At 40.1% G+C, this 27816-nt stretch overlaps 1 protein-coding gene across 6 annotated transcripts in view; it reads right to left on the bottom strand.

Moving 5' to 3' along the window:
• Positions 1–27816, bottom strand: part of LOC116684793 (semaphorin-5B) — a 167523-nt gene that overhangs the window by 18686 nt on the left and 121021 nt on the right. For 5 of the 6 annotated variants that reach the window (XM_032510213.1, XM_032510216.1, XM_032510218.1 and 2 more), the window contains 5 exons: positions 17864–17999; positions 16717–16924; positions 16050–16257; positions 1845–1962; positions 1239–1423 (listed from right to left, as the gene is read on the bottom strand). In XM_032510213.1, the coding sequence (XP_032366104.1) occupies positions 1239–1423; positions 1845–1962; positions 16050–16257; positions 16717–16924; positions 17864–17999 (855 nt within the window). The remainder of the gene's footprint in view (positions 1–1238; positions 1424–1844; positions 1963–16049; positions 16258–16716; positions 16925–17863; positions 18000–27816) is intronic. The other variant, XM_032510215.1, reaches the window with a different exon arrangement.

The raw sequence follows: 27816 nt of genomic DNA, 5'->3' as shown, positions 1-27816 counted from the left end.
GAGCTTCTGGAAACAGAAATGCAAACACACACACAGGGAGCCCATTCTGACTGGGAAACAATTTGCTTAAGTGCTATGTTCCTGGGTAGCACTTCTCATGATTTAATTGCCACTTTCTGCAAAAGCACAATTTAATTCTGACACCAAGGCTTAAATCTAGCATAGCTATCCGATGGGATGAAGGTGTCGAAGCTCTTTGTCTGTACTCTGCTCTCTGTAAGGCTGATTGGCCAATTCACCTGCAGACAGAGCCGAGGAGAGGAGTCACCTGGATGTCACCTACATTTTCTAACAAGGTCCCTCATGTTCATGATTTTTCTGTCAGAGTGTAAATTGAGCCCTGAGGTGGATGTTTCAAAGTCAGTCAGGACGTTGCTGGTACAATAGCAGTTTAAGAAATTATGTTATATTATAGAAGTCATGTGATGAGTTCTCATTTGCAAAATTACAGGTTTTATGTGCTCAATCATAGCATTGTAATAGTGTGTAACTTGACAATGTCAAGTGTGCTGAGCCACAAGACATCATTCACCCAACCCAAATGTCCACTATGTTTTTATTTATGATATACTGTAGATCTTAAGCTAAAATGTAGTAAATCCACAGCTTCAGCTTTGTTTTAGGCAACGCAACTTTATTTTATGAAGAATTTGTTGCATCAGAGTAACAGTTAAAACACAATAAAGAGAAAAATAAAATCAATTTAAAAAGTAAAATATAATAAAATTCAAATAGACAAAAACAAGAACAGATGAGAAATACCAATTAAAAGAATGTGCTGCAGTGTTTAGGAAGACAGGACAATAGACTGTTAAAAATAATTTACCATGCTGGAGAGAAGTAATGAATGAGTTTCTCTAAATCTAAATCTCGTGTGGATGTAATACTTTTAGTTCTATTTTTTTGTTTTACATAATAAAAAGGCAGATATAGGTACTGTCTTGAGGTGACGTGAAAACTGGTTTCATAACACTAAGATTTCTAGATTTTACTCCTCATAGTTCTGCAATCAAGCTTTAGAATAACATTGAGTCTTTCCTCTCTTTTCCTCTAATAATTGTGTTATTGTCCTTTTTTCATTGATTGAAAACATCTTTCCAACTAGGGCATTCATAGTTAAATTGTAGCCGTTATATTATAATTTCTTAATACCATAGGCCTGTGATTAAACACATGAAAGATCAATTGATTGTTATAGTAAAAATATTATATATGTTTATATGTGTTTCTTTCCCTACCTCGAGCAGTTGGAGACTTCAATGCTGGGGCCCTCACAAGTTTTGCCTCCACATCGAGGTGCAGGGCTGTCACAAGACCTGGAGCGACACAAACAGGAGCTCACACCATCTACATCATCATCATTGTTGCAGGGTTGCCATGGCGCCCAAGTCCCAAAGCCACCATTGATGGTTTGGTTCCGCAGCTGGAAAACAAACGTCAGCAAACGTGAGCCGGGGCTCCTCCACCATTCAACACTCAGTGCTTAGAGTTTATAGTATGTGTAGTTTTAGAGTTGTGCTGCCAGACAGGATGGAGAGGGAGTTTTCAGAAGATTAAAGGGGAACACATTTACTGCAATTCACTTTGCTTTAGCCAAATTCAATCCAGTTGATCTTAGTGCAATCTAATCCATTTCCCTTCAGTCCAATTCACCTTCCTTCCTTCTTCTACTGCTCCTGTATCCTGTCCGACCCACACAGACGTAGTTAGTCATGGGTGATATCAACGACTTTGACATGTGAAAGATTGCATCATCAGGGCGCCTGGGTCTTACGGGTCCCATGACAGATGTGACACCGTGTTAGCCCTTCTTACAGGAAGTGCTGCAGTGACGTTACTCTTACCGGACAAACAGTGATGTTCTGCTTCCACTGGCTCATGTTGGAGCTGTCCTCCAGTGTGGTGCATCTGCGCTGCCTGAAGTCCCAGCCACAGTAGGGGTCCCTCGCCTCCAAGCACAGCCTGCAGCGCGCAGGAGAGAGGAGACGGGAGGAAGACTGCGTTGTCAGCAAAGTAAGTAGTTTAATTTTTGAATTAAGACCGTGAACATTAATGAACGTGAAGTAAAATAGACTTTTTGTCTGACCTGCACATTTTATTATCTGTATTCCCTGAACAGATGTAGCAATCACCCTTAAATAGCGAAAAAATAAATTAACGTGATCAAGAAATATCTAAGTACAACTTTACGCCCAGTTTTAAAGGGGGTGTCCTTGAAATTCTGAAAAAGAGCAGACTGGGACTGTCTCAGCTCACAGACCGTTCCTCAATACGTTAAATACCTACGTTTATGCGGCTATCAAAACAAAAAACAATAAAGAACAGAACAAAGAACTTCACACAAGAGTTACACATTACGCGAGTTACGTAGTTTCACAAATTTTTCTTGAGAAAAAAGCCAAAGACTTGCAATTGCAATGGACACTTTAAACAAGAAATAGAATAAATTGAAAATACAGTAGTTGACCGTATGTGTGGAACTAAAAAAAAAAAATCAGATTTAGTGTTAAGTTTCTTTCTTCTAAATAAATAAAAATAGAAATGCATAAAATTAATCAAAAGGCAAATAATTCATAAAAAAAGAAGTTAAAAATGCTGTAAAGACAAAGCGAGGGCACCACTGGCTATGATGAAGACATAGCTAAACCTACAGCCCTTCTGTACCATACCATACTATACACGCAATAAAAAATCTTTTTTAAAATAACAGAACCATACTTTTCTGTGCCATGTTCCTCCCTCTATTCTCACACAAACACTATACACGGTACATCACCCAAACAGTGATTAAATATTTGTAAGCTCCTCCAGTAAAACAAAAGCTTAATGATGGCTAATTAAATCTAAAGCTGTTAATGACGAAGCTAAGCTGCCAGAGCTGATCCGGATGCCTCAGGAACGCCGAAAAAAAGGCATCAACTGAATAACCCCTCACTCTCTCTAAAAGACTCCCCTTCACTTTCTGCCTCCCTTCATCTCCTTGATATCCACCTTTTGTCTCTCTCTTTCTTTAACTATCCTTCCTCACTCTGATCCTACTGCTTCTTCTTCTTGATCCCATCACAACGTTGTAAGAGTCCTTCCTCCTTTCTCTGTATTCAGCTGAAAGCAGTGATTCTTCTTGTTGTTGTGTTTTTTTCTTTCCTGGCACATATACTTTCCCGGTTTATTTGAAGAGCCCTGTAGTGTTTTAGCTTGGAGGTTGAGGAATCTCCAAGTGTTGATACAGCTCTCTTTGCCAGGTCTGTAGCTCTGTGGTGAACCCAAGGTCGGCTTCGATCCAATAAAGACATTACTGCTTAGCCAGCACATCAGAGGTGACCCCCACAGACAAAGAGTAACAAGCAAAGGAGGGAAAAGAAGAGAGGCCATGTTCTCTGGTGATCTGTGACACATGGAAGAGGACAAGTTCCTTTATTCCTTCCTTCATTCACCGCTAACCTTCTTTTACAGGTTTTTTTTCAATTGCTAAACAACACAGCAGCAGTTCATATGGACCAAACTATTTCGTTTTTCATTACTTGAACACAGTTTTCAAAACTCTAAAAGCTTATCCCGTGATTTCAACCACACTGGACTTACAGCACTTTGTTCAAATGCTAACACACTGCTGTCAAAACTGTTAACCACACATTTAAAACAGAATGGATTTCAGCCTGGTGCATTTCAAACACTGCTGATTGCAATTTTAGTTCAATGTCTAAGCAAGTGTCTTGTTAGTGAACACATACTGTGTGTGTGTGTGTGTGTGTGTGTGTGTGTGTGTGTGTGTGTGTGTGTGTGTGTGTGTGTGTGTGTGTGTGTATGTGTGTGTATATACATATATGGAAAGTTCACAAGATTTTTCAGGAATTAAAGAAACACCAAATAACAATGAAACAGTTACACATTGTATCGTTTTAAAGAAACAGGTGAAAGAGAAAAGATATCAATATGTCCAGGTAAGATGTCTGAGGTAACGTCCACAGTTAAAAAAAATGGGAAAAAACACTTCCTTTACTGTAGTAAAACTGTGCACTTACTGTTTTCACAAAGTAATGGAGGTGTAAGAAAAGGGAACTTCTGAAAACAGGTATACCCTTTTGAAAAAGGATAACTAATCATGTGTTACCTTTCTGAAAGAGAGTAACTACATTTCTGAAAAAAAGGTAACTACTCTTCTAAAAAACAGTAACTACCCTTCTGAAAAAGGGTAACTACCCTCCTGAAAAAGGCTAACTACCCTTCTGAAAAAGGCTAACTACCCTTCTGAAAAAGGCTAACTACCCTTCTGAAAAAGGGTAACTACCCTCCTAAAAAAGGGTAACTACCCTTCTGAAAAAGGGTAACTACCCTTCTGAAAAAGGGTAACTACCCTCCTAAAAAAGGGTAACTACCCTTCTGAAAAAGGGTAACTACCCTCCTGAAAAAGGCTAACTACCCTTCTGAAAAAGGCTAACTACCCTTCTGAAAAAGGCTAACTACCCTTCTGAAAAAGGGTAACTACCCTCCTGAAAAAGGCTAACTACCCTCCTAAAAAAGGGTAACTACCCTTCTGAAAAAGGCTAACTACCCTTCTGAAAAAGGGTAACTACCCTCCTAAAAAAGGGTAACTACCCTTCTGAAAAAGGGTAACTACCCTTCTGAAAAAGGGTAACTACCCTCCTGAAAAAGGGTAACTTCCCTTCTGAAAAACAGTAACTACCCTTTTGGAAAAAGGGTAACTATATTACAAAATAAAAATGTATATCTATTACTGTAACTGTAGTTTTTTTTGTGTGCCTTGTTTACTGGTATAAAATAAAATAAAATAAAATAATTTCACTCTTTTCTTGAAGAAAATATTGTTTGGGTAAAGTCACTGAAATTATTCAAACTGTAAAGATGAAAAATTAGTATTTTCTGTATTGGAATGAGTTTTGCAGGGGATGTGAACTGTTTAGCTCAGGTGACAGCTCATATGGTATTGTAGATTGTGCTTAGAGTTTTGCACATGTGGTTTCAGTGTTGACCAGTGTCCTTTAGCAATTGTAAAAAACTTCAATTAAGCGACCTTATTATAGGAACGCCAGATGCAATTTCCGATACAGATGAAACAATAATCATAATGAGGTCAGCCACAAATTCACAGTTCAGTGAACCCAATAGTTCATTTGAAATGGCGGAGGGAGGAGCTTGTCTTCATTCAAGGCACGCACACACACACACACACACACACACGTTTGTGGCACTATCTTTGTGGGGAACTATAGTTGATACAATGCATTCCCTAGCTCCTTACCCTCATCCCTACTAAATGCCTAACCTTAACCCTAACCCTCCCTAACCATAACCTAATTGTAACCCTAATCCTAAAACCAAGTCTTAACCCTCAAACAGCTCTTTAAAGTTGTGGGGTCCAGGATTTTGGCCCCACAAAGCTGTCTGGACCCCCACAAGTATACTGAACTCCAGGTTTTTGGACCCCACTGATACAGTTAGACAACACAGATCAGCTAAGTTGAACAATTAATGTGTGCAAAGATGGAATAAATAATGTTGGATGAAAGGGAAAGGTGGAAAAAATTTGAGGCCTAATTAGTTCTGGGTAAAGTGTGCCGACAGGCAGACTGGGAGGCTTAGGACCTCAGGGAAAGAATGGGTTGGTCCTGGATTCACCCTGTTTGCAGTAATTAAGAGAAAAATGCTGATCAACATATGAAAAAAGAGGAATACATCTAACGCCGTTCATGGTGGAAGCTCTAAAGACCAACAGAAAATGTATCAACTGGAAAGAAATGCTGAGAAATTGATTGCAGTACAGGTGAGGATAGGGGTTAATGATGTGGGGCAAGATATGCCCACAGCTGCAGGCACATGTAGCACAGACACCTAAAACACAAAGTACGCTAATACTTTGTCTCAGATCTGTACTATACTGCACTGTATGGCCAAACGTTGCGTTAGATGAACAATGGAACAAAGTAGCTGCACAGAGCTGCAACACATTCAATAAAATTGTAGATGATAGTGAAACAGCTAAAACTAAATCTTGGAAAACAAAAAAGGTATTGAGTCTTTGGCGAAACATTTTGCTCTGTCTTTGTTAAGTTTAAACAGTGGCAGTTGGATTGACATCAATATATATTGCATAATTTTTTGTTTGTGCAAAACAGTAAAGTACATTGATTTCGTTTGTACGAACTGCAAAAACTGCATAGTATGACACACAGTATATAGAATACAAACTTCATTTTGCTGATATTAGATGACGGATTGGGACACAGTACAAGTTCGCAGTCTCAGTATTTTCTCCAATAATTTCCTTCACCTAAGGCCATTTAATAAATAAAGATTTACTGTTGGAGACAAAAAAGGCATAAAGGCATTTAAATCCTACTCTGACCTTTCTGCAGCTGCATGAAACACCAGCCAAGCGCTCTCAGTGCCTTTCTGTCCTGATGGCGCGTTGTTTTCAAAAACAGGACCACTGTAAAAGTCAATTAGAGGCAGTGTGGGCGGAGAGAGGGCAGGGAGATGGGAATAAAAAAGCTAATTTGTGTAACAGAGGGATGTCAGCTCAAACAGGAAGCTGAGTGTGCAGATGACACAGGAATGTGAGGGATCTAAACTGTGTGAGAGAGATACTGTGTGTGTGTGTGTGTGTGTGTGTGTGTGTGTGTGTGTGTGTGTGTGTGTGTGTGTGTGTGTGTGTGTGTGTGTGTGTGCATATGTGAGTGTGACGGAGCAAGAGAAAGAGAGTGTACATAATCCAGTGTATTTTCTAAATACTCCCCCGTCTTTGTACTGTGGGTGTGCCACTATGTGTGAGAGCATAGCTTTGACAAGTCCGCAGGGACTAGGCAGATATTTAATTCAGCAGTGTGCATGCCCAGTGGCACACTATATCAAAATAGAGAAGCCATGGAAGATGGCCGGTTAAATTTTAAACAGACAAGCGACAAACCCCTCCAGCCTATAAAACAACATGTCTAGTAGAGTGGCATCGGAAGATAAATCTGACAGATTCTCTGTGTAAGGGTGTAATTGTCATTTTCAATTGTTTGTGAATGGTGTAAAAACCAGTGTCTCCTTTTATTACATGCCCCTTAACAACTAGACATTAAAACAATAGTTCACTTCGCCTTTAATAGCTGGCTGTCAGTGTATAATTGCAGATATGATTACCAGAACTGATAAATTATGGATTGGAATCAGCCATTATTAGCTGTAGCGCTGACACTCTGGAGATACATTAGCAAAAGCTGTCTGAAGGGTCTGACTCAGTTAAACATATGTCTGCAGACGCCGGCCTCTTGCCATCTCTCCACAATAAGTGATGGCATTTCTTGCAGCCGCTCTCAAGAGACTACCAGTGACAGGCTCCCAGTTCTCATCCTCTCTCCAGGGGAGAGAGCCCATCCCAGGGGATTTTGCCCCCGCTGTGCTGGTCTGAGTTGGCCATGTAGGAAGTCTGCTGATGATGAATCAGAAACACAGAGAACTCCGGCTAGCACTCAGCGCTAATACATCCAATTAAGCCCAGTTGGAGTCAGCCTGAAGACTGATGGTGCTGGGTGAGATGTGAGATGTGAGATGGCTGTCTGCCAAAAATGCCTGCTGTTCTCCATGTAAAACCTTAGCCCCTGATGAATAAAAGGAGCTGCATCATCACCGAGAAATAATGGGAGGCATAGACAGGCCACAATATTTTCTGGTGCTTTGTGAATAGAAAGGCGCTTTACAAATAAAACATATTATTATTATAATTATTATTAAGACGGGGGGGGGGGGGGGGGGAGAGAGAAAATATGTATATTTAAAAGCAAGGAAATAGATGGCTGATACATGAATACACGAAACTGACAGAGATTAGAAAACAAAAAATGTAAACAGAGATAACACAAGACAAGAGATCCTAGAGAACAAAAAGCAAGAGAGGTGAAATTGGGAAAAGCAGTGAAAATCACTGCAGGAGTTTGATATGATTATATAAATTTAGTTAAATCCTCTAAACCCAGTATGGCATCTGCTTTGCGGGGGGCCACTCTAATGAATCCCTTATTTACTATGTTTCAACATTTATAACCAAGTTAAGTTATGAGAATCAATGGAAATATGTAGTAAACTATTGTTGTTTGAAAAGACTGAAGCACTACAGTTTTGGCAACCTATTTGATGTTTACAAATTGCTTTAGCTGAATAATGGAGAAGTCCTAGTAATGATTAGCTTAAGTCATGGATATGTTATACATTAACTTCTTTGATTCCAACGACTGAAACTGTGGTGACACATCAGCTGGATTGTTTTAAACTAAGACTACCAATAGCACACAAGATAAGACATCTTCCAGGACTTTGGGAGCTCTGTAGAATTGTGTTTTAGAGTGGCAATTATTTTCCTAACCAAACAATATTTGGTCAAATACATACATCCAACACAGCCAAATGTTTTGGTCTTGGTCTTTTTATCAATTTACTCACAAAATAAACATCTATTAGCTGCATTTTATATAATCTGCTGCCAGCGTGTGGGCTGAAGTATGTGCCAACAGAAACTGAATTTGAATCATTTATATTTGAATTTGAATTGCTAACCTTGAATAGTGGCATTGAAAAACTGAATTTGAATCACATGATTTGAAAATGTATTGTTTAATTTGAATAATTGCATTGAAAAACTGAATTTGAATAATATAGTTTGAAATTGAATTTATTCGTTTGGAACTGAAATCCAATAAAATATGATCAACAATGAAAATTCAACTCTATATATTGTCACATTCAGTTCTCACAATTCAAATTCAGTTCCCAAAATTCAATTTCAAGTTACAGTGACAGATATGAAGGGTTAAGGAAGAGCAAATGAGCGCAGATCAATAGATAGACAATGTTTATCAAAGTCAAGGATTGGACTGGTCCTTCAGAGGCCAGGCCAGGCTCCTCTGTTATATTTTGGAGAACATGTAAATGGAATAGAAGTTATTTGTGCACGCTGCATTTCAAAACACTGGATGAAATGGTTGTGGAACTGTGAACTGTGCTGTTCAATTTTTTTGTTGAGATGGAGAAGGTGAATCAGCGTCAGTCTGCTTGTAGGAGGAAAATCTACTGTTGGCAACTTTGCCCGCAGTATGCGATGGTATAGGTAACATAACCGACACTAATAGGCTATGATGTAAGCAACAGTCATTATCTCTTATTTATCCCTTGTCAATACATTAAAAACTTGTGAGAGTTCATGTTTGTAGTTGTCATAACACTTACTGGTAAGGAGAATTGATCTGAATTACATTAAGCTTAAAGTAGCTGACAGTTTAGATTAGCTTTTTAATTTACTGCATACATGTAACATTAACTTATTGTTCAGTAGCTTCTAGCTGTCAAACATATGCAGTGCAAAACAAGGTAAACGCTACCAGCTGATGAGGTACCACATGATATAGAATTGCATATGAGAAAGGTTAAATAGATGTAGACACAAGCTTCAACCAACATTTGAAAAGTCGTGATAGATTCGGGGGCGGCTTTGGCTCAGTGGTAGAGCGGTTGCCTGCCAATAGGAAGGGTGGTAGTTCAATCCCTGGCCCTGCAGTCCTTGGGCAAGACGATGAACCCTGAGCTGCGCATACACAATGTCAATGTCTTTTTAGAGCTTGTATACAGCAATACCGCTCCAATTCGGCTTTGCTCCGCTCACGTCCGCCATTGTTTGTTTTTCTAACAAGCCGGCAAAGCCGTAAGCATGGGATTGTGGGTGATTTGGGAGGGCAAAAGATACACATTGATCTGCGCTTGATTGCTCTTCCTTCATCCTTCCTGTGAACTGAATTTGAATTGTGAGAACTGAATGTGAAGATATATAGAGAGTTGAATTTTCATTGACTATCATCTTTCAGTTCTAAACGAATAAATTACATTTTAAATTATACTATTCAGATTCAGTTTTTCAATGCAATGATTCATATTAAACAATACAATTTCAAATCATGTGATTCAAATTCAGTTTTTTAATGCAATTATTCAAGTTTAGCAATTCAAATTCAAATATAAATGATTCAAATTCAGTTTTTTAGTTGGCACATATTTCAACCCATACCAGTGACGTTTATCATTTCAGCTAATTAAAGCGACAATCAATGCTGGCTATCTAAAAGGAAATTCAACCTGGAAGTTTCGAACATTCTCTCTTTACTTACAGAAAAGGATACTATGTTCGGTAAGAGATTCATTATCCTCTGAGCTTAGCAAAATCAAGGTAGTGTCCAAACTGGCTATCAGAGCCTGTTGCTTCTTTTTATCCATCACTCATGTTCCAAATTTCACCCAAAAAAGGGAGCAGAGTAGTTTGAATTTGTCAGCAGCAGGGGATTTGAGAGGTGACGAGCTGGAGCTGAAGCCACACAGAGCAGACACAGAGCAGGTCCAAATCAGGCCCGGAAGAAAGAGGTGGGTGAAACAGCAATATAGACAGAAACGTAGCGAGAGACAGAGACAGAGAGCAAAATGATTACACTGAGCTGCAGCCAGAACAAAGCCTGTAATAAAAGTAACAAAGTAATAAATACATCCACTGTGTGGACACCATCTCTCCCTTTTTTCTTTCAGTACTCGGCTGGTAAAGTGATCCTCGGATTGGTCTTACAGGCTTAGCAGCAGTGAGCTCCAGAGGCCTGCTGACAGGCTGGCGGCCACAGCAGACAGTAAATTGGGTTTGCTGGGGACCGGCCTGTTAGCTCCCCTCACACAGAGACAGACGGGGAAGTCCACACCGCTGTATGGGGGTCCTATAGGGACCAATGCTAAAGTATACACTGGTTTTAACAAGCAGTCGCACACACACACACACTCACTCACGCACACACACACACACACACACACACACACACACGCTAATGGTCAGTGGTTTTCCCCGATGACCACCTTAAGTGGTTTCCTAATGTTATCCATGCTGCATGCAGACTGAACTGCCTTGGCCTCATGACTGCTGCCACGTCACTGTCACACACATACAACCACACGCTCATACACACTCAGCAAATTGAACCAAAGCTCCTCAGGCAGGAATGTTACAATCACCAGCAGGACAATTGTACCTCTTGTAATAAAACATAATGTTTATGTAAGCAGATGTATGAGCGGTGGTTTGGCTGCAGGAATAGAACAGCTACAGAAAGCGTAATTTGTTCCGTTTCATCCTCCCCGACATTATCCTCCTCATTTATTCAGCGGTTTCTCCTTGTAGTCATTTCAGTTTTTCTTATCTATTTCTTTCTCGTGTTCTGTTCTTTTTCTGTTCACCACCATTTGCAAAAACAGTCAAAAACAGCTTGTTGGACACCTTCAGTTTTGACAAAAGTAAAAAAAAAAAAAGTACTGAGGTGGCACAATATTACTGCACTGAGTGAGACCAGTAGTTTCATTGTGTATATGGCAGCATTGACTTCTTTTCTACTGTCAGTGAAAGGAGAAAATGAAAAACCCTGATGGATGTAACATTACAGCTAAGCTAGCACGCCGCTACGCCCAAAATAAATCACTTCAAAATAAATCACTTCACCAACAAAGCGAGATAGAGAAATAGGGACTGGGTGGAGGACAGAGTGGTACTGTTAGCCACAGGTGCCAATTGGCCAGGTCAAATATAATTACCACAAATAGAGGACAAACACACACAGGCATGTGTGCATACACACACACAAGCTGAAGCATTAATCTGCCAGCAATCACTAAAAGGTTTAGCACTGTAACAAAAAAGCACTTCAGTTAAAGATGATTATTTAAATGTTATTCTACTCTCAGGGTTGCAAAACTCGCCAGAGCCGCCTACAGGGATCAATAACAAAAGGAAACGTGAACATTAAAAACACCTAAACGCAACTGAGTTTTCAACAACCACACAGGCATTTAAACCAACGTAATGTATGCTACTGTAAGCTAAACTGTAACTTCATGTTTAAACAATTACAAACATGCACACCTACTGTACATTCACCTACTGTACTGTACATCCACAGTCCATCCATTATGCCAGAAACAGCTGGATATTTTTTCTAACAAATGGGATAAGTTATATATAAATCTCCTTCTGTGTACTGTAAATACTACCGTTTTTTAACTGTTTATACAAATGTGTGTGTGTACGTGTGAGATTGGGAAAAGCAGCATGTGTGGGTGCTGATGAGCCACTGTCAGCTAAAAAAACATCTGAGTATATTCAGCTGTTATCAGTGCGTGAATGGATGTATGGCTGTATGTGAATGGGACGACCACACACAATGCAGAGGAGATGAGGAAAATGGCTCATTCAGTCAGCAGTACAATGACTGGGAGTGTGCTCAGATAAAGAAGGAGGATGGCAGATGGGTCTTTTTTTTTGCAGTCTGAACAGTGAAAACCCAGAATGGCAGACAGGAAAAGTAACAAAAGAAAAAAAAAGAAAGAAAAAAAAGAAAGCGCGAGACTGGAGCTGGGTGATAATGTGGTACCAGAAGTTACCGTAATTAGTACTTTTCCCAGTAGAGATACGCATAACCCAATCTCCTGAGCATCTCAGGTAGTTTTTTGTGATTGATTTGGCCAAAAATGAATAAATTCACAAATTTATTTAAATAAAAAAAATTGTGTTAAATTGCAAATCTTGGAGTGTAATATTTTTGTGTGCAAATACAATATGGTGGGTGTGATTCTCCAGTTTGCAAGCTCTGAATCAACAAGTGTTTAATCTGGAACAGCTGCAGACATAGCAATACTGGGCACATTGGGACCAGGTTTAGGAGCTGTGTCATGGTGAGCCTGATTATATTTCTGGAGTGGATTTAAGCTTTTCTCTAGAAGGTCCTGACAAGCACCTTAGAGAAAAATTGTTGGCTGTGGGCTAACCGCCTCAACAGATTCCAGTTGGTCAATAATTCACAAATGTTGCCTCCTGCGGTATTTCCTCAAGATCAGCAGTTTTAGATTCCATGCATAGGTAGGTACAAATGCTTTCCAGCTCCATAACACACTAGGTTAAGTTGTCTGTTGTCATATATTATAGTGAAAGAATCTAGATCTGTGTCAATCAGCTCTGTGAGCCCTAAAAAAAAGAATCAAATTCAGCAACATTTCTCCTTGTCTTAGTACCAGTTATTAACCTTTCCAGTACTCTAAAGTGAAAAGACAAGTCCGCTATTCCACAGTCAGAGTTGGTTAAATACAAAGATCGACAAAATGTTGGAGTCTGCCCCTTTCAAACCTATATGTCAATATCTATCAACACAAATAACTTTTTCTAAGCTAATGGATGTCTGCAGTGAGAAGTGTGTGTGTGGTTGAACCATAGACCGTTAACATTAATAATATTAATATGTATACAGTCTATGGGTTGAACTATAAAACAAGCTCCTTACTTGGAACACTATCTTTTCCAGTGTGAGAATGTTCTGCTTTTCTCTGGCCCAATGGTGTTTTAAGCCCCTAACGTTGACTTCCAGGTAGCACTGCGACCGTTGACTTCAAGGCACCTAATCCTCACTTTAACCCTAACCCTAACCATTGCCTAATCCTAGTGACGTTGGGGGCTTAAAACACCAAACACTTTTTGGGTCACAATGTCGGCCTGTTTCTGCTTCTTTCCCATGCCAGGTACTAACTCTGCTGTCGTTTTAGATCCTACCACTCCTTCCATTCATTCCTCTTTCTGGCCAGGCTGTTGTGACCCCTCCTTGCTTTTGGACACCTGCTTGCAGGACTGACCCCCTTTGGACAAGTTTGCCTTATATCCCCTGCCTGCCTACTTTTGACCTTGACTAAACTGAAAAAAAAATTTTAAGAATGTATTTCCGGGCTTTTATTGCTGTATCATAGAGCAGCTGGAAAATGAAAGGAAAGTGGGGAGAAAGGGGGGATAACACGCAGCAAAGGGCAGCAGGTCGGATTCAAACTATTTTGGTCGCTGCCAAGGACTCACATGGGGCCCATGTTTTACCGGGTGAGCTAGAGGTCCTCCCAGAACTTTTATTTAGCCGGCCTTGTACCAGAGTCAAGCTTTTGGGTTCAAACCTGTTTTTACCAAGCCTTTACACCCAGTTTTATGAATTGTCACCCTTGGCTCTTGCAAATTTTGATTTGCATTTTTCACTAATCAACAGATTAACTGTTGATGTAAATACTATCTGAAGTCTTATTCCCATGCATTAGTTAACTAACTAGCCTCCTTTAATTCTAAATCTCCTGACTCATCGTCACCCATCTGCCCTTTTCTACTTTCTACTACACGAGTCTCAGATGAGCTCAGGTGTCACAATGACAAACAGGTTGACTGCAGTGGATTTGAAAATAGTATGAGTGAGCGAGCCACAGAGGTGAGCAGAATATCGCAGTTTGTCCTACATTATCTCAACCAATGCTCCCCCCCCCTCTTCTGGTGCCCTTGAAGCCCACTCTTTGTATCGTTTCACCCCACTGTGTCATGAATAGGACTCCGGCTGCTTGCTTAGCTTTTTCCACTGTATCTATATTTCACTTGGCTTTTCTCTCTCTTCCTGATCCTCTGTGTGTCTCTCTCACCTTGTATATCTCACCCACATCTAATTAAATGCAATGGTTTCCCTAGCTGGTGGTGGTGGTGTGAGTGTGTCTGCTCCAATGTGTCTAGGAGTTTGGATTTAGTAGAAATAGCGAGCTGACTCATCAGGCAGCGCACATATGAGAACTCATCCAAGCACCAACCCACACACACACACACACACACACACACACACACACACACACACACACACACACACACACACACAGAAAATAGCATTGAGCCATTTGTATGCTAAAATGAAGTTGAAGGAATGAGGTGGCCGGCTGATTGAGAGCGCTGATGAGATACAGAAAGTTGGACAAACAGTCAGTGAGCTTTTCTCCCCTTGCTCACCCCCGAGATGTAGATTTTCACATGAATAACCTGAAGCTGAAGATGGCAGAGGTCTCTCTTTCTCTCTGTGGCTTCGTAGCTCTCTCTCACACACAAAGATCTGCCTTCAGAGAAACTTGTCTGGCAGTGTATGAGTTATCTTCATCCACCCTTTTTATTTGTCCTCTGAAAAAAGTCACAGTGCTCTCTGTATTATGCGAAACTTCATTACTAAAAAACAACCCAGCACAACAAATTAATTTTCCTCTAGCGAGCAGATGCCGCCCCAATCATTTGTCTAGTTCCATACAGACTTTAATGATTGTACGATTAATGATGTTTAATGATTATAGGCAAGGTCTTCCAGACATTCAACCTAGTTGAGGACAGATAATTACTTCCAATAGAGGACCAACCAGGTTCAAATAAATCCAGTGCCAAAACCCATAAAATTAACAATAAAATGTACAGTGTGTAAACCCTGCTGCTGCTTACAGAAAGTTGCTACTGTCCCTCACATGGCTCATTATTTCGTTTGTGTAGTTGAACTCTGAGACGTCTCACAACAATCAGTGCAGACAGTACAGAAGTAACAGCAAATGAGAGGAAAGAGAGAGGAAAAAATGAATTGCAACAAATGTCCTGAATCCAACCAGGGACGCTGCAGTCCCAGTATGTTAACCACAAGGCCACCAGATGCCTCCGTCATTAGATCACTAGCCATGAGCCAGGACCATGATTCTCCTTGTTGCAGTCGCAGCATTTTGTTCAGTTCTGCAATAATACTGATGGAGAAGCATGGACTGTTCTAACTATGATACTTTCCAACCACACGTGGCAGCACTGAGCATACCAATGCTGGACAGCACTCCAGTGGTTGAACTTATGTAAGAAATATTGCGTCAATGTACACTATGTACTACATACTCAATGATGACATAACTATAATGTCCATAAGCCTGCTGAATTTTTACAAACTTTAATGTAAATCTCCCTCTCACTGTTGGCCTAAATCATGTTTTGTTTCTTTACACCTACATCATAGATTTTTATTTTCTGTATACCTTCCTACTTTGTATTTTCAACATTCTCTCCATATCAAATTGATAAATGGCTAAGTTTGGGTTTACTTTGATAGCTTAGATACGTAGTATAATCATCCTGGGTACAATTTTCCACTAGATGTGAAATGTTGGGCAGTACTCACATCTCAGTTTTGTAGGTGGAGCACCTCTCCAGCGGGATCTTCAGGACTCGGTTGTTGAGCCCAACGAACAGCGACCTGTGGCTGTGCAGGATCTGCAGGCTCAGGATTGGTTCTCGCACCCCCTTTGGGAGAAGCTCCATCTCCTCCAAATAACAACCTTGCAGGTTCTTGTTGGGCGTAGCCAATGCCTTTAAGATGGTGCCATATTCTGATTGGACAAAAAGGAAGAGAATAAATAACAATAATCTATCTTGTATACAGGCAAATAATGTTATATGATGTTATATATTTGAAGTTAGGTATTTTTCTACTTCATATATTTATTTATTTTTGAGATACTGTATTGATCCCCGGGGGGAAATTACATTTCACACTCTGCTGATATATTACATATTACACACAAGCCTGAGACGCACACATGCCCAAACCGGACCCATACATGCACTAATGGAGAGATGTCAGAGTGAGGGGGCTGCCCATTAAAGGCACCCTTAGCTGTTGGGGGTTTGGTGCCTTGCTCAAGGGCTCCTTAACAGTGCCCAGGAGGTGAACTGGCACCTCTCCAGCTACCAGTCCACAGTCTGTACTTGGATCCACCGATTCCCAAGCCAAGTCGAGCTGTGCAAAAATAAGTCATAGTTTTGTTCCTTTCTCCTCCTTAACTAACCTGTGCTGATGTACATAACATGGTAGAGGGTGTCCATGCCCTGAACAATGTCCACAACCAAGTTGGAGAACCGAACATCATCCTGCATGACCAGTGGATCAACAGACTCCGGCTGGACCACGTCGTTCATCAGGTAAAGCCGCTGGGCATCCTGCAGGCTGCGCTCCGTCAAGCCCTCGTTGGGACCCTCATCATCTATAGTCCCACACTGGAGAGGAAAGGAAATGGGGGCTTAGCTGTGGTTGCAGCTTCTACTCATTCTTTAGGACTCAATATAATAATTAGTTTGATTATAAAGACAATAAATAAAGATCTGTCGGTAGCTTTCCTCTTTGGATGATGTTTAAAGTGTTTTGGAAATAATCTTCTTTTAGAAGAAAATATAATAATAATAATAATAATAATAATAATAATAATAATAATAATACAATATCTACAATATTAGATATTTGATAATATTATGTTGTTATCACTTTTTTCATATTTCATAATTTTCCTTTTGAAATAGAGACTTCAGGGTCTTGCAGATTAATTCAGTCTGTAATGTTACCTAATTGTTTCCAACCATGCTGTGTAGCTCCTCAAGCTACCTCTAGAAACCAATTGGTTAGATACCAGATTAGTGATGGTTCTGTTTTTCTTAATTAAAAAGATCTAATTAAGATAGTTTTCATTGGAGTGATACAGGCTGGGAACAAGAACTGTCTGAGAAGACATGTTATTAAGTAATTTCCAAAGTGGTTACATAGAAATTCATTTTTGTTGGGATTGAGTCCTGATTTGAATTTGACTTTGTTTTTTTTCGCAGAAAACTGCAGCCGTTAGTAAAATTGGCAAGCATTCTTCCAGTAAGATCTTTTTTTGTGATCACATTACTAATTCCTGGAGGTACTGGACCAGACTGTAAACATGCTCTGTATCCAAATCAAAAAGATGGAGGTACTTAAAGATGGTGGTAAAGATTCAAACGTTCTCTGAGACAAACGTGTGATTTTGGGCTGTATAACAAATTGACTTATTGTTGCCTCTCTGTCTTTTACAGTACAAGCAACAACTTTGCACAATAAGATGCTTTTTGTTGCTGACATGGACTGATTTAGATAAAGTATCAGATAGTATCAGATAGTGTGGAAGTAGTTAAACTAACCTGGAAGTTGTGGATGGGGTTTGTTGTGGGAAGCCAGGTGGAGCGAGGGTTCTCCTGGGAGCGGAAGGGCCCATTGAAGGCCTGGGTGATGGCGCTCAGGTTGAAGGCACACACCGCGGATGCTGCTATACTGTTGCTTTATAGTGAGATGGATAGGGAGGACAAGACAGCAAGGGAAGATAACAGGAAGCAGAGAGGTGAGAAATGACAGGAAGGGATGGAGAGAAAGAGAGAGAGAGAGAGAGAAAGAGAGGGTAAAAAAATAAAGAAATTATTTCAACAATTATATATAACAGTTTACATGTTGGCAGTAAATGTGAAGCCGTATCAGAAATCAGCAGTGCCCGGCTGTGTAATAAAGCCATTTTGCAATGTGTTCCATCCCCTTAATGGAAATCCTATCATTTATACCTGCGCTGAATAGGCGCTACACTGCTGCGTGCTGGAGGCTAAGCTATGCTATCAGCGCTGCACAGTGAATGGGGACAGTATTAAGCTGAGGATATAGGAGGCAGTTGCACAGATTACGTGCAACACACACACACACACACACACACACACACACACACACACACAGTTGCCTCAGAGGTGTCACATTCGAGAGTAAACCCCGGCTAAACTGGCAGTGTGAGTAAAGTTATTATCCTAACGCTCTTGGGCCGTAATGTGCTGCAAGGTAATGAGTTTCTTAACTGCCTGCTACTGCTGACTGTTCCCCCCCTTTCCCCTTACACCCAGCAACCCTAAGACTTTTTACTACCCAGTAAACAGCCTGCTGCCTTGGCATGGCTTGTGGGATGCTGATAAACCATCAGTTCGAAAATAGTAAGTGATAACATTATAGTGCAAGAGCAAGAAAGACACTGCATAAGACACAGAGAGAGAGAGACTCAGACAGCAAAGCAGAGAAATAAAAACTACTGTAAGGACCTCATGGTGCTATGTGAGTCGTTTTTGTTACCTTGGGTGAAGAATAAATCAGTAGAGGCTGCTACTTGCTGAACATTCTGCATCCCAGGGTTCGCTTAATGGTTTTGGTGAGGCCTAAATCTGGTGGCATCAACCCTTGGGCTGCTCTTACTCAGTTTCATTCCCTTTATTTTAATTGTCTTCTCTTAGCCAGGCATGTCATACTGTGTATTTACAGTTACAGGCTATTTAGAAATGCCGTCATTTGACTGGGAACTGGTACTTTACATGTTTTAGGGAAGTTTTTAATAATGGAAAAAATGCCCATGGTTTGGGTATGGTAGAGGAGAGTGTCTGTGCTTTAGGTATATAAAAACTATTTTAATGGGACATTCTGGGCCTTGGTAATGTCAGAAAATGTAAAAAAAAAAAACATAAATCTGTTTTTCATATATTGTTTTTGCCACTACAGATCCTTTAATGCTTTGAGCAATGCACACAGGGAGTGTGATTTATTTTAGCCTCAAATGGCTTTCATTTAAACCATGAAAATTCATGCTGAATTAGCTACAAACAGTTTCTGTTCGCACTGTGACCATGGATGTATAGACAACAATCTTTTAAAACAGAAGAAAAAAATATACATTTGATGATTATGATATAAGATCTAAGATCAAGGAGCACCTTTTTATATGCTTCTAGATCAGAATAGATTTATGGATTGTGCAAGGATTTATAGTCTTGACTTCTGGGAATAATATATGAAGATAATATGTGCTCAAAAATTTAATTTACTAAACAATCTCAGCTTCATCTTTATCCACATCAAATTCACTGGAAAATTGGAAATTGTACTAATCCCGGCAGTATGTTCATGACATCTACATAACCTGGGAAGAAGTCTTAATTATGACACAAAATGCATCAAATAAAAGTCTTGTATGCTTAATACAGTTGAAACCCATTTTTAAGAAAAGGTCTTCATTCATTTTTTCTTTGGACTATCCTCCTCTGGGTTTAATATCCTTATTTCTACCACTAGAATGTTTCCACTGGAGACATCTGTGATTGCTTTTGTTGGTTTTTGTTTTGAACACTACTTTCTCAGAGATCCAGTTAAGGATTGTGATGAAGCTAATGTGTTCTGTCATTACCGCAGTTTGGAAAAAGTGCTGTGCAACTCCAAATGAGCTCTGGCTAAACAACGGGGGAGACCAAACAGGTGGCTCATTGACTGACTCGCAGGCTGCAGAGAAGAACAGCCTCCAGAGTTCTGTCGAAATGACTTTTTTCTCTTTTTTTGCAAAAGCTCTGGTGGAGATGAGAGTGACAGAGAGGCAGAAACAAAGAGTGTGAAGCTGAGTGAGTGCTGTGGTGAACCAGCAGTAACCAAAACCACAGGCAAATGAGCTGCAATAAGTGAGCAGCAGCCACAACACTTCTCACAGTCAAACACACAAACACAAAGTTTCAGAAAAAAGGAAGTTAAACTGTGGCTTTGTGGTTGAACTGTAGCTATAGAAGCCAAACTTTACTACAGAAAGCCTGACACTACACCCACATTATTTGAGATCTCTACTTTGACGGTGAGTTGCTGCGGATAATGCAAGGAGAACAGTGCGAAATGGAGCACCGAAAGGAACACAGTCTATCGCACTAATGGATGCAACCCATATGTTTTGAGTCTGCTTAAAAGCCCGGGAAAGTGATTGAAAAGCTGTTTGACATCTGCTATGCTGTTTGCTGCCGCTCTCTGAGGCCCTACACCACGATGATGATCACATATGAGTAAAGCTCCTTCTTCAAATGATTCATGTCATCCCAACAGCCGGATCCTGTCACTGGTTGCCTTCTGAAATGCTTCTTCATTTCCTGTCACAATGTTTTACAGAATTCCTCACCCTTTTATCAACTCCTCATATCCCATGTTGTTAACCAAATTCTCCACTTCCCAGGTAACATTAAAATGCTGCCAACCAAGAATGCATCACAGATGTCTAATAACAATCCTACAATAAGTCTCTTAATCAAACACTTTCAGAGTATTAACACTGTTAACACTGTATTCTTAGTTTTACTTAATAAATAAGGCACCTGATATTCTACTTTTTTGTTACTGTTAACAAATTCCATAAAAAGACCAATGCCATGAATGAACTGATCCTGCTAACAAGTATTGGGTGTATATCCAAAGCCTGACACATCGCTCTGTGCTGAAGGGCTCCATTGTTGTCCAATATATATTTTAAAAAAAATACATCAATGTGCCACATCATTCCACAGGGTGACATGTTCCTTCATCACCATCACATAAACAGCGTAGTTTATTGTGCGGAAATCCCACATACACCGCCTTGCTGCTGGAAATTATGGTGGCCAAAAAGGGCAAAAACACAGCGGAAAAAAACCCACATGCAAATAGACAAAACACAAGCAAATTAAGAAAACATCATTCCCCCATCATGACCCATGGAATCAAAAATCAAGCTGTTCCACTCAACACTCCCCCATAGAGGCCTGAAGAACATCCATTGCATGTGTTTTTCTTAAGTTTCTTAAGCAGTGCGTTTGTCCCTGTTGGCCCCAATACAATATACTCCAAATGCGCACCAAATGTGGAATAAGATGAAAATAGTCCCCTAAAAATGCAGTGTTTATTGTGGTTTTAGCAACATTTTAAAACTGCAGTACACAGCTGTTAAAAAGGACTTTTTTGGCCAGTTCTTTTTAATTTATGATTCACGCATTCAAAAAGGGACCAATGGGTTTGGGCTGGAGTGTCAAACTGAGAGAGGGATTAATACATTGTTGGTTTTGGTCTCCACAAGATTTGTTGACAATAAGAAGGTGTTTAGAACAACGCCTGCCTTGTTCTTCAAGTAAAGGAACGGCATGCTTGTTTCGCCACTGTCAGCCGGCCTGATACCCAGGGCACGTTGCTGCAGATGACAGGACAGAAGTGATTGGATGTGTAGCTCAGTTCAGCCCCCCAAAAGAAGTATTAGAAAGGTAATGAACTCCTCACTTAGCCTGGCTGTTCGGCCTCGTGCAAGTCACAATCACTAGATCAGAACACCAGTGAGTCTGTCTGGTAAACATAAGTGGCTGATGTGCATCTCAGTCTACAATCTTATCTCTTTAGGCTGGCGGGTTTTATAGTTGTTACTGCACATTTAAACAAGATCCCCTGATGTTGCTGTATAGGATCTTCCTTTGTGTTTTCCTTAGCTTTTTGGTTGTTATCACTACACGATCTGTCATATTATGTCTTTATTTATTAGTGGTTTGCTGTTACATACAATATGTAATATTCTTACATTTTTCTACATTTCATTCTTCTCTGCCATTTACAATTTTTTAAATTTAAATTATTGTATTTTTAACTTATTTTGAAAAGCACTTTAGTCAACATTTGTTTTTAATGTGCTACCTAAATAAACTGATTTGACATGGATTGTATACAGGCACATCAATGCAGAGGGACTCCAGCTGAAACCCCAGGTTTTTAGCTAATGCATCTAACCTCGTTTCATGTGAAAAAGAAACAGGTGAAACTACATTAGGGCCAATGTTTCAACCTCAGTGAATACCTACGTTACAGCAGAAAAGCAAAAGGGCCCACTCAGCAGAGCTACATGGCTGCAGGGACCAAAAATTGAACCAAGGCTGCTAAGATTATCCATACATATTTTTATCCTGCACAATAATACGCCAGACACTTTGGCCCAAAACAGTCACATTCAGAAGCAGACTGAGTCAGCAACACCTACACTAAACATTAAAGCAACACCACAGGTTCAGTAGGTTGCACAAAAGTTGAGGCGTTCGAATTGAGCTATTGTAAAGAAGTGCACAGTTCACGGAGTATAATAGCATTGTAGAGGGAAAATTGGATCACTAAAGTATTTTAAACCCAGTATAAACCCAGTTCTGTAAAAATGCAAACTGGCCCTAAGTGAGGAAAACCAAACAAAGTTCAAATATTGGATTTAATTAAAAACAATATCTGTGACAGGAATGATAAAAAAAAGTTGATACACAAACAGCAGATTCTGTCAAACTGTATTCAGATCAGGCCCGGTCTTCCACTGGGGGCCCGCAGTTCATTTCAAGGTAGATTTGACGTCAGCAAGTTGATATTGTATAAAATCAGAAATATACACAGTTGTGTGGCTTGCTTCAGTCGGCTGCACAGCATATCATTTATCTCCCACGTCGAGTCTGATCTCATCACATTTTCATATGCTATGGATTGGAGGGATTTTAGGATCCCTAAGAGGTCTTCTGTGCAATTGTCAGGTTGAACATACGTGTGTCTCAACGTGCATGAAAAGGTTTAACGATAGCGAGTGAGCATAAGGCTTCTTATTAAAGCTTCAGTAGGTAACTTTTGTAAAAATGTATTTTTTACATATTTGTTAAAACTGTCACTATGTCCTGACAGTAGAATATGAGACAGATAATCTGTGAAAATATCAAGCTCCTGTGGCTCCTCTCTGTGCTCCTACTGCCACTTGCAGAAATACACCGCTCCCGTCAGAAACAGCCAATCAGAGCCAGGAGGACTGTCTTAGCAGTGTCAATCACTCTCGTGTACGCGCTGCTCATACCCCTCCCCCGCACAGCGCGTACCATCGTTCAAGCTCAAGATTGCCAGTGCACTGCAGCTGTGCTAATCGCGGAGAAACAACTTTTCAGGAAAACTGCCAATTTCTCGAGTGACACCTGCTCAGAAAACAAAGACGGGCAAACAGAAGAAGACCGATGACGAAGAGCGAGCTAAAAAGAAAGAATTAAACCGAGCCCGAAATAAAACGAGGGTCAACATCGAAGCGGCTTTTCAGAGGTGGAGGGAGCTACGCCTCCTGAAAGGAGTCAACACGGATTCAGAGCTAGCGTTAGCCACATTTCTGCTTGACATGTAAGTGTCCCTGCTTGATTTGTTTCATTTTTTAAGAACTACACAACTAAGATATCGATGGTTACAGCACACTTTCAGTACACTGGTGATAGCGCAAATCTCAGTTTACTCCGTAGCTTGTTGCTAAGTCTAACATTTAGCTTGTTAGCTTGTAGCACGGCAGGAATGTTGTAGCAGGTGAAGATTAACTTTACTTGCTAACTCCTTCACCCTCAGTATAAGTAATATTGTTTCGATGCCTACATTTAGTGAGCCAAAATGTTTTTTTGTCGATCACAATAAATGTAGCTCTGGTTAAACTACTTTAATTGTGCGCTGTCCCCATCATCGTTTGGCAAGGCAGACTTCTACTTTTGATTATTTTTTAAACACGTTTTCTTCCCCCTCAGGATTTGATTTGTAAATCAAATTCTTTATGCTCCTTCAACAGGTCAGACATGGCCCCAGACACAGAGGCACGTGAAGGAATCGTCTTTCAGTCCAAATCAAAATGTTCAGTATTTCCTTGTGCAGGAGTACTTTGCAAAAAAAGCTGATTTATTTTACCCATATGCAAAATAAAACCTAAGACATATTTCTAAGATGTTGTTATTCCTTGGCTTATTGAGCTTCCTCACTGATTCATCATTCCTACTGAAAGTTTAGATCCAAAAGGTAATTTAGTGATGTACTGTGTAAAGTGCTACTTTTGTTTAGCGATTACATAAAAATAATTTTAAACCCTTTTATTGAAATAAATAGCTTATGTAAACATTTTTTTTACATAAGCTATACCCTCCTCAGAATAAATCCCCTGTATTGTCCATGAGGATGTGGAAAGCATCGGTGGCACTGCTTACTAGCCTGCGCGTTCACGGCAGGCCCCGCTGTGGGGGAGGAGCTGTAGCGCAGCAGAGAGCAAGGGGGAGGGACCTGTAAGGTGGGCTTGTTCAAATTTTTAGGCTAAGTCCACGTTTTCTCAGAACTCCCTACTGCAGCTTTAAGGTAACAACTAATAGTTATTTAGCCTGCTAATCAGACTGAATTGCACTTTTGTTCAAAGTCATTATTCAGACTGACATCATTACAGTTCAAGTTATTAGTATTTCTGTTTGGAAAAGGAGGGTCATTTTTTAGTTTTGCACTAATCTCATTTTCAGTAGAGACACACATTTGCTAGGAGCAATAAATGTAATGTATTTCACAATAATGAAAGAAATCAGGATTTCAGAGTCATTATTTTTGTAAGTTGACTTAAGATCTAAGAGGAGATTTAAAATCCTCACATTTGAGAAGACGGAGCCAGCAAAATGTTTTTTTTCAGTTTTGCCTCATAAATGACAGCAAATCATATATTATAACTGTGTTGAATAATTTTAACACCAATCAATTAATGGGACCAATTGTTTCAGCAGTCCTTATCCCGCCCTCAACCTCTCAGATACTGTATGAGGCCCTCAAAGAACTAGTGAAGTGGATGGGTCAGTGAAGTCACCCAGGAATAGATAAGGAGGCCCATAATTAGTTAGTAATGGCAGGTTAGACATCTCAGCAGGAGAATCTCGCTCGCTGTGAGGGACCCTGCCAATAAGGGCCTGGAGTTAATTAAAAGACCTGGTCGTGCTCTGAGGTCTTAAGTGTCCTTATTCTGATGGAATGCTAAAACCCTCCACTACATAACCGCTCGACAGGCTCTGCTAGCTGCTGCACCTCTCAATAAAATTACAGCTGAATCATTTCCTTCCTTATTCCCTTCCTCTTTTTTCTCTCTCTCGCTCTCTCCTTATCTCAAGCGGGGCCAGAATGACTATTTCTGTCACTGATTGATCTGCTGTGTGTTTTTTCTTTTGATTGATTAAAGGGACACTCCACAGATTTTCAACATCAAAATCAGTTTTTGAGAAGCACTACTCAGCTAGAGTTAGATGCTATCGTCTACGAGAAAAAAAGAGTTACTTTTATTAGCACTAACTACTAATAGGAAGTGTGGGGGTGAAATATGGGTGTTTATGAAGCAGAAGGGGTCGTCCTAAGAGCGAATATTGATTTGCATTATGGGAAGTGTAGGAGCCAGTGTTTGTGGAACTTGATGCATTCGAGGGGCAATAAATGAAGATATCTCAGCCTCTGCTGCTTCGGTTGAGACCAGTCTTTTGAAAACAATTCTGCCTCTTGCAAAGTCCCTAAACATTCTGGTGTTGTGATACTAAATTGCTGGAGTAAAAATGTAATTGTTTGATCAGTACAATGTATGAAAATAGTGGGAAATACTTTAATCTTCATTGCTTTTAGGTTGGGTTTAGTCCAAGTAAACCCAAAGATCTTTAATTTAGAATGAAATAAAAACCCAGAAAACACTAAAATCCTCACATTTGACCAACTGGAAGAGATCTTACATGATAATTGGCTTTAAACATTCAATAAAAAAATAAAAGTGCATGTTTTTCCTGTTTATTCATTGATAAATCGCTTCCCCAACAATTGAAAGACAATAGATGGGTAATACAATATTTAAGAAGCCATCCTAGTCATTTATGGAGCATCATTGGATCCATCAAAAGGGCAACAGGAAGAGAGGAGGTCACTACAGTATTGAGACCTTTCCCACATTGTGAGCAGACAGAAAGGATAAGTACTCAGTTCCAAGTCTTCCTGCTCTGTTTTACAGCCCCGAACTCCTGGGAGCAGCTGTGAGCCTGTTTAATTTAGGCCAGACAGATGGAGACAGTGTTTGTGGTGATTGCATTAACATATCCAACCCCGATGAGGGAGGCGGTTTTGGAAGGAGGGCCGATGAGCTGCTTCAGAAAGGAAGGGCAGAAAAATAGTACACAAAGGACGATGGACAAAAGCTTGGAGCTCACTGATTTTTCTCATTACCTCTTCTCATTCCCGCCCTCTCTCTTTATCCCCCCCCCCCCCCCCCGCCTTTCCTTTTTTTGTCACTTTACCAATTCCTCGCTCTCTTTTTTGCTCCGTTGCTAAAGATTGCTGCATGCTGATGGAAAGCAGCCATGTGGTGGTAAATACCAGCAGCTTAACAGGTGAGGGAGCACAAGGTGAGAGGCAGGATTCAACTTTTCTCTTGACGGAACACAGAACACATATGAAGAAGGGATTATAATTTGTCAGGTGTGCCAAAGACTCGTTAATATTAATGTGTAATGTGCATTGGGTCTAACTTCTGTTATTGATCGGCTCCTCTAACTTCCAGAAAAAAAGAAATTAGCACTTTTCCCAAATTGTTGAACTATTCCTTTAAGTTTTCCTACTGTAATTCTTCCTCCAGTGTCCTGCTAATGGACCCCAGAGGTTGCAATGTTCATTACATCGCACAGATTAAAAGTCTTGTCCAAATGCACAATATTATTATTTTGCTATTAGTCTCGGGCCAAAGAGTTTTGGAGAAAGTTTGACCTAATGCCGCTTAGATAAAAGGTCATGAGGTCACCAAAATAATTAGTTATATTCCCTGGGACCCACAAATTTAATATGGATCTCGTGGCAATCTACAGAGTAATTATTAAAAGCAATATCTTTGTTGACATCATGCTCCAGACCACGGTGTTGGACAGCGTGACCACACGGAGTGAAAGCCACCATCCTCTCGTCAAGCAAAAATGTGCTGCAATTATACCATAAAAAGAATAACAAGAGATCAGGTCTCACCACCTTGGCTTTCAGTGTTTCCTCTCTGCAATGAAGTGTGTGACACCCCCCACCTGGAGCAATCAAACACCAGAGGGAGGGTGAGTCAGTATAAATGTATCTAGCCAGCTCAGCTGAGAGTTGCATGCATCCAAACTAATGATTAGAAGCAGCAGGCGGCGGCTCTAAACACTGAAAAAAATGTCTTTCTCTGTATAGGTAGGAAAATGTTGGAGTACCAAACTTTATCAAGTGATGAAATCTGAGGTCTAAATTAAAAGAAGTATGAGTTGAAGTGTTTTGATGTCACTTTTGTCACTGTTCCCACGATAATATTGTGGTTGGTGTTAAAAGGGTTCTTTAGCACAGCTGCAGCTTGTTTTGTGGGGTTGTTCATTCTTCCAACAGGGATGGGAATGTTAGATAAGATAAGATAAAAACTTTTTATTTGTTCTACAGTGGGGAAATTGCAAATGTATAGGAATATAATGCATGG

The sequence above is a fragment of the Etheostoma spectabile genome, unplaced genomic scaffold (assembly GCF_008692095.1).
Source record: "Etheostoma spectabile isolate EspeVRDwgs_2016 unplaced genomic scaffold, UIUC_Espe_1.0 scaffold00569331, whole genome shotgun sequence".
Lineage (NCBI taxonomy): Eukaryota > Metazoa > Chordata > Actinopteri > Perciformes > Percidae > Etheostoma > Etheostoma spectabile.
The sequence above is the reverse complement of the archived record's forward strand: the minus strand, read 5'-3'. Positions and strand labels throughout refer to the sequence as shown.